This window comes from Pipistrellus hanaki (assembly GCF_964339955.1).
Source record: "Pipistrellus hanaki genome assembly, chromosome: 4".
NCBI classification, from domain to species: domain Eukaryota; kingdom Metazoa; phylum Chordata; class Mammalia; order Chiroptera; family Vespertilionidae; genus Pipistrellus; species Pipistrellus hanaki.
This window is the reverse complement of record NC_140506.1, coordinates 46921247-46933795: the sequence shown is the minus strand read 5'-3', so window position 1 is coordinate 46933795 and position 12549 is coordinate 46921247. Positions and strand designations below refer to the sequence as shown.

The window sequence follows — 12549 nt, the reverse complement described above, 5'->3', positions numbered from 1 at the left end:
AGGCAGAACTGGCTGCTACTGAGTGAAGGAAGCTGAGGGTGAGCCCCTCGGATGGGCTCCAGACAGTGGACGGGTGGCTGACACCGGTTCCCAGACTGCAGGCTTTGTGCTTTGGTCTCTAATCTCTAGATTGCTTCTGGTTTGGGCTTTCACCAGTCTCGAACATTGTTGATAGTAAACACAAGGAGCAATGATATCTGGTTATGACTACAGAACAGAAATGGGCTTGGTTTGGCCATAGATGCCAAAAAATAAGCAGAAGTTTTGAACATGAACTACTCCAAACAGCATTCAGAGGAAAGAGTGAATCACTGCATATTTAGAGTTGTGGGCATGTTTATGAATTTGAAGGAAATGATTTGGACAACATTTTAAGTACGAGGTAAAGAACTGTTATAACTAAATTTCACTGTCATTATAGCTTAAAATCATGGGAATGGGAAGGAACAGTTTTGCTAGTAGGTCACTAAGAATAATAAGAAGAGAGGTCAATCCCATTTCCACCCCTTCATTCCCAGATCTGGGAGATATAGGACAAATATCACTTCCTAGAGGTCATTGTCTCATCCTAGAAGACACTGTAACTGAGTCTTCAAAAAATCATTTCGCCATTCTATCAAGCCTGCTGCGTAAGGGTCATGGGGAACATGGTAAGACCAGTGAATGTTGGCAGGACTAAGGCTCTTTTTTGTCCTGGCACTTGCTCTTTCTGATGGAAGCCAGCTGTCATGTTGTGAGCCGCTCTGTGGAGAGGTCCATGTGGCAAGAAATTGGTGTCTCTGGCCAAGAGCCAGTGAAAACCTGAGGCCTGCCAACAGCCACATGAGTGACCTTGGAAGAGGATCCTGTACCAGTTGAGCTTTGTGATGCCTGCAGCCCCAGCAAACACCTTGACTGTGGCCTATGAGAGACCTGGTACTAATTACCCAGCTAAGCCATGCTCAGAAACTGTGGGTAATGTGTCTTGTTTTAAGCTTCCAAATTTTGGGGTGATTGGTTCCGCAGTAGTAGATAATTATTAATGAAATAGGTTTAAACTTCAATTCTCTTGGTCTTAAGCTTAAGTAAAAGCAACCTTAACTTTTTTGAGACTAAAGCCTTATAAAGCTCATCTTTGTTCTGATACCTTAGGGTTAAGATCTAAAAAAGCATTAAAAAATTCATTGAAGGCAATTCATTCCTCCTCTTGTTCCCCTACTGCCTCATTAGACTTGGCTGTTCAGTTTATTAGAGAAAATATGTTAAGTTTCTTATCACACTCATTTGATCTTACATGAAGTCACCTCACTATTCAGCTCTTCTCTGACCAAATTTTTCTTAGGGCAGAACTTACTCTCTGTAACCTTCTATTCCCTGTGGGATTCTGTTACAACACATTTGGCTTACATGATGAGATTCCATATACATTCCCCTGCCTATTTCAAATATTTATTGAGCGTTTATTACATTCCAGGTACTAGAGACATAGCAACCAACAATAGCTTGTCATATTTTTTTAAAAAAAAAACAAACACATTTTTTAAAGAACTGTTTCCTGGTCCTCTGCAAATGGGTATGTTCTTTCTTGTGAAGTTGGTATCAGCATTAGGTTGCATCAATTGAGAAAAGAGATAGTGCCAGCACCCTGTATTTTCCACACCGACTTACAAAAACTGAACAGCTTTCAGTTAAAATCAGTGATTTCCCTTAAGGAATCCATACAAAAATGTTAACAGGGGTGTAACGTGATCAAAACGGGATTTTAAACAAGAATAGAAGAGAGAAATGAGAAGCCAGAAAACAGTAGACTCAGCAAGCTGTGGTGATAGAGCAGGTCTATGAGGTTGATGGCATGTACTGGAGAGGTGGCAGTGGAAACGGAAAAGGTGGGAGAGCTCCAACAAATAGGGCTCAACACTCCTTGATGATAAATAGATGGATTGTGGAGGCTAATAGAAAAGGAAAAGACAATGGTAAGTTCCAGTGAAATGTTACTGGAATAATGAAAATATCATTGCTAGAATAGGGGGAAAGGAAAGGGAATCCAATTAAGAAGAAAAAATGATGAAATTGTTTTATGACCTAATTAATTGAGGTGATAGCAATTCTGGTGATGGCAGGAAATTCAAATGGAAATAACCAAAGGTTGTTGAAATACGTTTGAATCACCTGAAGTTCTCTGATCAATAATCCTGTTATCTGTAATTTAAAATGTTAGTATTATTTGAAGATTTCAACATGTGTACTGACCACTAGTTAGTAATGGGTATTCAGACTATATGTTCAATTTAGCAAAGTCAATTTTTGTTGTTGTTGTAATATGCTTTTTATCTTTTGACTGGAAGTATCATGGTCATAGCAATAAAATTACCTATAGAAATACATGTTAATTTAATAATGTATTTTTTCCATTATTACTAAATATGTAGTAATTACTAAATTTAATCCTTTACACAAAAATAGATCTATTGATCATAATAGTTTAATTTTATGAATGTTGTTGCCTATGAATGTATATTTTAAGAATAGATACAATACAATTTTTAAATATACTTAAAATGTCACTGATAATTATTTCACTATAGTAATATTGTTCTTTCTTTTCTTTTGAAAGCAAATGTAATACTTGACAATGCCATGCTTAAGAGTGGGCAATGTTGCACCTTCTACTAAAAATGAAGTCTGACTTTTCAGTTGTCATAACATATAGTGAGTGTTGGAATTTTGATGAATCTTGAATATGTGTCTAGTGCCCCATTTTTCCCTATTAATAGCGTTTCTTACTAGTAACATCAGTCAGCTAAAAACACTGTTACTCAGAGAATTATATAATAGGTTAATAGAATCTGGTTTAGAGTACAGCCCACACTGATTGTTTGTACATTTGTTATAAAATGGCAACAGCAAATATCTGCTCATTTATAGAAATTTTATGAAGATAATTTTTTAAGTGTCTAGAGGGGTATTTGCATTCATCAGAAGGAAGGAGCTGTAAAAAGTAATGTAGTACGATATATTTTCATTGGGCATTTTAGAATTTAAGACTATAATTTATTTTATGAGTATTATTGATCATTTTAATCCTATAGGAGTGAAAAGGCATTTCTAAAAATATTCTCCCTTCCATTTCCTTATCTAATTTTATTTTTAAACAACAAATAACTTAGTTATTCATGTTTTCCTATGTTTTCTGTGACACTGATAGGGTCACAAAATACTACACAGAAACCAGAGTCACAGGAAAGTAGAAAGTATAGTGACAAAATCAAAAGGCAAACTACCAGTGGAAAGAAGAATGTTCAGTAGGTCAAAGAAATCGGGGCACAGTAAAGCTTAAAGCAACATTTGGGTAGTAGCAAAGATGAAATTAGAAATGCTTCCCAAAGATAGCTAATATAATTTTTGACCATGTCTGAGGAGACATTCCCCCACAATGAACGAAAGGAAAGCAAAACGTGAATGTTGGAAAGCAGACGGGGTTACAGAGCATTGTCTTCTTCTGACTTCTTACAAGTCTGGACACAGCTTGTTTGCCTGGCGCGTGACTGACAGGTTGCTCTTTGCCTGGCGGTTCTAAGGCTGCTGCTAAGGCTCCTAGACTTCCTGCTCCCTCCAGCTGTGCTCCTTACAGGCCTCTCTGGGTATGTGAATTCAGTCCGCAGGTATTTGCTGTGGCCTAAAGCTGCTCCAGGGACAGACATAGCAGGGAGTTATGGCAGAGAAGGTCCTGCATGGAGCTTACCATCTAGCAGAGACAGGTATTAAACAAAATAACTAGGAAAGTATCTAGTATGTTAGATAGTGGGAGTTGGTAGGAAAAATATAAAGCAGGAAGTAAGGACCTGAAACATGCATGTGGAGGGGAGGATTTGAATTTTTAGGGAGGTGGCAGGAAAGACCTCACTGGGAAGATGACATTTCTAAGACATGGCTTCTAGTCCTGACCTCTACCACGTCCTATTGATTAAAACAATGGTATTGCCTTCCTGGCTTTAGAGATCCTTTTCCTAGACTTCAGGGTTTCTATTCAGCTCCGAAATCTGCCCTACTTCCTTCTCCATAGTCTCTTGTCCTGAGTCCTTGAAAAATCTGACCAACACATCACACCTATCTTACCCTAACGTGTATGGTAACCATAAAGCATAGCTACCAGCAAGTGATTAAGGCTATTCCTATCCCACTCTGCCTTACACAGCACAGGTAGAAACATCTGCTTGGCACTCTGGAGTTCATATACAGGGTTGCTTATGTCCAGGGGTGAGATGATGGTGCCCTCCTGGCTGACCTGCAGGATGAGGAGGCAATATTTTTAGATTCTGTGATCACCAGGCACACAGGATGGAAAGCCCTGCCCCACAGCTTTAATTTTTCACCTGTTGCCTGAACCTAAATTCACTAAATGATGTGGTCCATGTGTCTTATGCCTATCAACATACTTCCTCCCAGGACTTGTATTATTCTCATTTTTCCTTGCTCTTGTCATGGCTTGAGACAGGCTTTTCTCTGTTATTTCAGCTTACCTAGAAAACTTGGTGTGAATTAGGGCACCTCACAATTAGACCAATAACACCAGAAATGTTTTTTTTAAAAAGAAGAAGAAGTGGGATTGAGGGTGGGGGTCAGAGCCTTAGTAGATCTCTTAAGAATTAAGAACTAGCCAAAATCCGTTTGGCTCAATGGATAGAGCATCGGTCTGCGGACTGAAAGGTCCCGGGTTCGATTCCAGTCAAGGGCATGTACCTTGGTGGCAGGCACATCCCCAGTAGGGGGTGTGCAAGAGGCAGCTGATAGATGATTCTCTCTCATCAATGTTTCTAACTATCCTTCTCTCTTCCTCTCTGTAAAAAAAATCAATAAAAAAAATATATATATATATATTAAAAGAGTTAAGAACTAAACTTGAAAATGACTATATTTAGATGATCTTGTTTTGGTTGTGAATATAGGAGAATGGGGCTGCTGATGACATTTTCCTAAACTGTCAAGCTCATTTCTCCTCCAGAAAAGACAATGGGAAATTAGTGATTTCTAGGTGAATTTGAATTGTAGAAAACCTGCTAATGTAATCCTGATTTCATTTAGATTGACTGTTTACATTGACTAAACTTACTGAATATTTGCTAAATATTCACTTCACTTTATTGCTGAAAATATGTCTTGAGGAAATGACACTACGGAGTTATATCTCTTTTTTTGTTAGTGAATAATCACTTCCTTCTAAAGATAGCAATGAAAAATCAACAGTAATTGCTTCTAGAATGTGGTGTCATTCAGAATGTATAGACAAGTTGAGTCGTCTAATATGTTTTTAGACTCAGCTCAAACTAATTAGGTAATTGAAAATCTATACTTTGCCTCACAAGCAGACCTTAAAAGTCAGGGCATATTAGCATATATGATACTGTATCACTTTTTTACTCCATGTACTGCATAAGAATTGTTGCATTCCTCTTTTCATTTAAAGGATATATGTTTTAATCCTTAAATGATGCTTTCAGTAATTAAATAGTACTCAGACAGTTTTTGTTCTTTACTCTAGCATCGGCCTTGTAGCTGGTATCCATCAGTTAGCTTCCCTATTCATTGTTCTATACTACCTAATAATTATTAGTCAATTTAAGGGATAAGTGTTCTAAAAGTTGACCACTAGAAATTCTTGTGCTTTCAGTGAATCATTCATGATAATTCAATGAAATCAGGAATTTTGGGAATTTAAGGAAACATTTAAAATAACATATCTAAATTCTATATGATATTTATGTAGATCACCAATATTTGCATACTTAATCAGATCCACTATGATCCCATGATTTTGACTTAGTTTTCCAATAATCACAGTGAATATAAGTAGTCTCATTCCAGAAATCTCACTTTTAAAAAAATTAAAAATAGCCATCATGTTTTTTACAGCTTTCTGAACCAGTTTGTGAAAATCCTTTCAAGAATTTGGCGGTAAAGGTGGCAATTTCCTTTTACTGAGCTAACTCTTCCCTTTAAAGATAAAAAATTGTAAGACTAATTATTTTTTTAATGCTTTGCGATACATAAATGAATAATATAAATTTGTATTTGTACTTGAAAGTTATGTTATGAATTTATTTGGAAGAGCTGTTAACTTCTGTCCCCACATGGCTCTTAATGCTATGTTTCTAATTGTTGGAAAAGTAAGTTGAGGATCACTGGTACCTAAGACAGAAACTTTTGTCCTATCTTGTCTGATAAAATAGTAATATGCAGATTGACCATCACTACAGCACATAAGATGGCTGCCAGCAGGGGAGGACTGTTGGGAGGGACCCAGGCCTGCAAGGGAGGGCAGTTGGGGGCGGTCAAGCCTGCAGGGGAGGGAAGTTAGGAGCAGATTTTACCTGGATCTGGCCTAAACAGGCAGTCAGACATTCTTTGAGGGGTTCCAGATTGGAGACGATGCAGGCTGTGCTGAGGGACGCCCCTCCCCCCCCCCCCATGCACAAATTTAATGCACCGGGCCTCTAGTTTACCATAAGTATTGGTCTCCTTGCCATGGCTGTGCTTCACTTGTCCTCTATTTCTCTACCCCTGTGTGTCAAGTTCTGTCTGGGTCACTGCTCTTGATGGCTTTCCCTGTTGTGTGTATATATTTCTCTATCTCTGTGTGTGTGTGTGTGTGTGTGTGTGTGTGTGTGTGTGTGTGTCATCGGGGCTAGTCTCTGTGTATGACTCTTACAGTTTTTGTCTTCTGTGTCCTCCTGACTTCAGTCTCCCCACCTGGGGATTCTTTGTCCCATAGCCTCAAGCATCACATCTCCCCAGCCCACAGTTTCTGCCTGCGCCTGCCTGACCTGTGGGGCTCACTAAGTCCCCTGAGTTTTACTTCTCTTTGACTATGGGATACGTGCCTCCCTGAAGTCACAAGGTCTCTGCTCTTGACACATATTCCCACTCTGCTCCCTCCTACACCCTGCCCTCCCTGCCGGCTCTGTTCTGACACTGAGAGACATCAAATCACCAGAGATAATCTATCAGCTAGCAAAAATACCCCAAAGCAAACCTCATCAGAGAAGTCGCATTGCTTCCTAGACATGATTCAGAACATCTCAAATAAATACTTTGGTATGAAGTGAAAATTCAAAATGAGCATTAGACACCATAGATAGGCCAAATATGTTCTATTTATAAATTCCCAAGATGTTCTAAGTTGATTATCAGTACTTAAAAGAATGGGTATATTTGTTTAAGGTTTTGTTTTATCAGATTCTTTTTTTAAAATATATTTTTATTGATTTCAGTCAGAAGGGAAAGAGAAAGAGAGATTAAAAACATCAATGATAACAGAAAATCATTGATGGTATGCCTCCTGCACACCCTCCACTGGGGATCGATCCTGCAACCTGGGCATCTGCCCTCTACCAGAATCAAACCCAGGACCTTTCAGTCCACAGCCTACGCTCTATCCACTGAGCCAAACCAGCTAGGGCTGTTTCATCATATTCTTAAAATATAGTCTTACTTTAAAGGAAAATAGTTCTATTTAATTATAAATTTTGAGAGATAATTCGTTTGATCAGTGACTTTAGTTTTTATGGATCAAAATGGATTTAACGGATATATCATATGCAAATATTCTTTAAGAATTGGTACTAGTATTTCTGTCCATGTTGTCTGTTAATATCCCCTCCAGTCATACATATCGCACCTCAAGTATTCAATAGGTTATACTAATAAAGAAATCATATACCAGTTAGTTTACAGATATTTTGAATAATCTCATGGCACAATCCTTGACAGAATTTTGTTATATTACAGAATTTCATAATTTTTAAAATACCGTAGAAGTTACTTGTTGGAAATTTGGGCAAAGACACATGAACATAATTTTAAGTTTGTGTAGCAATGATTTCTATAAATGAGACTATTGTAATAAACCCTAAATTAAAATTTTCTAATAACCTTCCAAAAATCAATATTGGCTTAGAGAGTCTTTTATTTTTAGCTAATGTTTCAGATGTTCTTAAAAAGCAACATGAATTACCTTGGTATTTTACTTTTATTTCATTTTGATGAATTGCTTTAAAAAACTTGGTCATTTTAAATTTATGTGGCAAAGTAGCCACACCTTTCCTGGTTAGTTCCCAAGGGAATGTGATTAAATTTAAAATAGGACAAATACAAGTGATGAAATGTAACCAATATGTGGGAAAGCTATTTGTGTAACTGGATGATGTGCAGCTTGAACTTTATAGTGAAAGTGCAATCTTTGCCCAGCTAGTGTAGGTCAGTTGGTCGAGTGTCATCTCATGTACCAAAAGGTTGCAGGTTTAACTCCTGGTCAAGGCACATGCCTGAGTTGCTGGCTTGATCCCTAGTAGGAGGCATGCAGGAGGCAGCAGATTGATGTTTCTCTCTCATCAATGTTTCTATCTTTCACCCTCTCCTATCTCTCTCTAAAAATCTATAAAAACATATTTAAAAGATAAAAAATTATAAAATTTAAAAAAGTAAAGGTATAATCGTCCATAACCATTGTAGTTTAGATTCTTGTAGCATGTTTCTTAGGAAGGAATAATCCCTCAGAATTATTTGGTTTTGCTTTTCTTTAGAAACAATATCAAGCATATGAAGTCAACGTAGACAGCAAAGCTTAATTTCAGAAAATCCAAATTCAATTAAATAAATTTGTTTCTCCTAAATTCATGTCTTACCTGAAATTTGAGTTATCCTTGGTTCTCTTTAAGTAAGAAACTAGCTGTAAATATCATTCCTTAATTCTAAAATGATTTCTTGAGCACTTAATATATACGAGGCACTAGTTTAGACTGTAAGGGTATACAGGTTGCTAGACATGACTCTTGCACCTTCAAGGAACTCGTGGAGTCTTAAAAAAAAGTTTTCTGCTTATTGCAAAGGTTATTTTTGTTCCTAATCAGAGGATGGTCACTGAAATAGGTAGGCTGAGGAGGAAGGATAAGGACTTATAAATTCCAAAAACTACTCTTAGTTCACTGACACACTCCTTTATTGAATGTTGCCCCATTGAGATCTAAGATTTAATGCATCTTCTGACAATATTCAGTTATGTTACAGAATTTCAGAATTTCTAAAATACTTCAGAAGTTACTTGTTGAAAATGTGGGCAAAGACACATGAACATAATTTTAAGTTTATGTAGCAATGATTTCTATAAATGGGACTATTTTAAGAAACTCCAAATTAAATTTTTTACCTTTGTTCCATGTTACTACATTTTACTTTAAATATATGTTCTAGATAAATATGTTACTTTCCATTTCAAACTCCATAATCAATATTTATGATGAAGAACTTTAGATTTATCATGACTGTGGGAAATTTGTATTTTCCCAGGTATGTGGAGAATTCTATGATATGGCCAAATAAAGATATACAATCACATTAGCTATAAAATGTAGATAATACTAGAATCAACAAATTGAGTTTTGTCAGAATTAAGTGAAATAACCGATATAGGACTATTAAAATAGTACTTGGCATATAGTTAGAACTCAAAATATAGGTGGTCCTCACTTTGCATGGTTCCAGTATATACTGATTTCAGCCACCATAAGTTAGCTAAATAACACCAACTCCCCTGGAAAAAATTTCAGTTACCACAATATATTAAGTGTGAATGATTGCATTAAGGACAAATTCCTATTTAAATAGTAGATGGCACATTATTATCAGTGGCTAGTCAGCACTTCTTTCAAAATGCGTCGCTGACTTATCACTGTATATCTGATGTTCAGTTCCTACACAGATAGCACTAGCTTCCATTTTACAAAATGGATGATCAAAAGAGACTTGGCCAACAAAGATAAAAGTGCAAGAAAGAAATGAAATTAGAAAGTGTTTGTGACAAAAAAAGATGAAGATGTCCCAGAGGAGATGACACTAGCAAAACAAATAAAAACACTTCATGCCAAATGAACTCTGAGCTATTTCACGACATTGTAACTGTGAAGGATAAAATGTTGGAAGCTGATCTGAACTTAGGAGAATGACAGTTTGCCAAGGCGTAGGAAAGATTTGCTTGAACCCACATCGTAAGTTATACTAGTATGACAAGAAGGCAAGCACTGTTCAAACTACTCTTAATAAGTTTTTATAAAGAAATAAAGTAACCATGGACATAGATAATAGTGGGGTGAAGGCCTGGGGATGGGGCTGGAGTGGGAAAGAGGGGGTCAATGGGAGAAACAAGGGGGACATCTGTAATACTTTCAACAATAAAGATAAATTTTAAAAAATAAATTAAATAACTGGAAAAGGAAGGGGGATGAAGAAGTACAAATTTCCAGTTATAAGTGACGGAGATGTAATTTGCAGCATAAGGGATATTGTCAATAATCCTAATATAAAGAGCTGGGTGGCATCACGACTGAATGGGTAACTGGTCACCATGAAGTACATGGAGCACCTCTTTGTCCCCCTTCTCCCCCAGGCCCCGAGCCACTCGCCATGAAGTGGGGCTGGTGGTGGGGTAGGACAGGGAACTGTTGGTTGGTGGTGGTGGGCTGCTTCGAGGGATGGCTGTGAGCTGAGCGGAGCAGTCACCCAGGCAACAGCGAGTTTCATGGAGCCATTGCGAGGCAGGGAGTTTCGAGGAGCAGTGGCGGGGCGGGGAGAGTTTCGCAGAACATGCAGCGTTGAGCTTCGCAGGGCAGCAGCAGGCTTCTTGGAGCAGTTGAGGGGCAGAGAAAGCCTCGCGAAGCAATCCAGGGGCCTCGAGCATCACAGAGTGTCCTGGGGCAAGGAGCTTCATGTAGCATTGCAGGGCACAACGGAGGCCAGGCTAGGCCTAGGGACCCTAACTGCGCATGATTTCGTGCATACTGGGCCTCTAGTCTATACTAATAAAAGGGTAATATGCTAATTGACCAGGAGACCTTCTGGACAAAGCCATGATAGCAGAACTGAGGTAGAGGTGGTTAGGGATAATCAGGCCAGGAGGGGAGAGCAGTTGGGGGTTATCAGGCTAGGGCGGGGGTGGGGGGGTAGTTGGGGAACAGCCGGGCCTGCAGGCAGGTGAGTGGTTAGGAGCCAGCAGTCCTGGATTAGAGAGAGTGCAGGCCGAGCTGAGGAACACCCACCCCACCCACCACCCACCCGCCCCCCCATCCTCCCTACCCACCCACCACCACCACCCCCGTGCATGAATTTTGTGCACTGGGCCACTAGTATTGTAATAACTGTTGGTAATAGATGGTTACTAGACTTACTGTGGTGATTACTTCATAAGGTATATAAATGTTGGATCACTATGTTGTATACATGAAACTTATATAATATTGTATGTCAACTATAATTAAAAATAAATTTTAAAAAATTATCATAATTCTCAATGTTTCTAAGTTTTAAATTGCAGTGTATTGAATACAACTATTTTTACATTTTTTTCATTTTTCTATTTATTTTTTTACTTATAGTAACAGGATTGTTAATCTTTTGACAAAAAAAAATAATTAAAGGCCACAAGACAACTATAGTTCCCATTCATTACTATTATTACTTTATTGGTTTCAGCTTGTACAGTCATTTTTATAGTCCCACCACTACTATGCAAAGCAACACATGGTAGTTATTTTATCCAGCCAGTCTACTATATATAGCTTTAGAGAAAGTGTTTGCTACTTTTCAATATTTGAGGAAACTTTCTGTCATTTCTCTCCTGCTTCTGTCTTTGTGTTTTCTATATTATGTAAGTCCTGATTCTAGTGATGTCTCATTACAGAGTAACTCTCAGAGCCTCTCAGTATATCTTCTACAGAAGAAGTACAGCACTTAACCTTCTCAGTTTTTCTATTCTTCAGTATCCCACCTTATTTCTCATTCTCCTAAACCTACTTAAGTTCGGCACTGACTCTTTTCCTTTCACTCTTCTTCCTGCTACTGTCCTATTCTTCCCTCTTCTCCCACAATGCCTGTCAGTTCTTTAGTGCATTGCCCTCCTTTCAAAATGACACCTGCCCTAACACATATTCTTATGAGAAGCTTTTTTAAATGCATTGGCTTCTTCCTTTATGTTTCATCTACATTTCTGTCAATCTTAAAAGACAAATGTTTTCCTTGAATTTAAATTATTACAAGAAAGTCTATGTGAGCAAAATGTCAAATTCTAGCTGGAAGTTGACTGCATTAATGCTGATAGGCAACAAAATGAAAATTGAAAATAAACGCTGCATATTTTCACTATATACCCTTGTATACTTCTTGAACCATGTGAATATATAGTTGAATATTCAGAAAATAATTAGTAAAACTCACATTAAATAAATAATGATAATTGTTTTCAGTTTTTCATTGGCAACTTGTTTGGTACAATTGCCTTCTAAAGTTCTGAGGCTCTCAGAAGATGAAACCTTCATCTGTCTGATGTTATCTGCACACACATAGAAGGAAGAGCAGCTACTGGGGCTGCATGGACTCTAGGCAAATAAATGTGGAGTTGGGCATGAGTGTTGCTCAAAAGAGAAGCTGATAGCTTGGTTGCATGTCTTTAAGACCTTGGGAATCATAGTGATGTGACTTTGAAAAAGAATTCGTTTTATCAGCTGATTTATTGCCTCATTGTCT

The 12549-nt window shown here is 37.8% G+C and overlaps 1 protein-coding gene across 4 annotated transcripts in view; it reads left to right on the top strand.

The window, feature by feature from the left end:
- Window positions 1–12549, top strand: part of ARB2A (ARB2 cotranscriptional regulator A) — a 337934-nt gene that overhangs the window by 223089 nt on the left and 102296 nt on the right. The window contains exon 11 of one of the 4 annotated variants that reach the window (XM_084882685.1): window positions 5890–6052. The exons of the other annotated variants lie outside the window; for them this stretch is intronic. Coding sequence (XP_084738811.1) covers window positions 5890–5897 — 8 coding nt within the window. The 3' untranslated portion in view covers window positions 5898–6052. Of the gene's footprint in view, window positions 1–5889; window positions 6053–12549 lie in introns of those variants that run through there. 4 annotated transcript variants of the gene reach the window in all.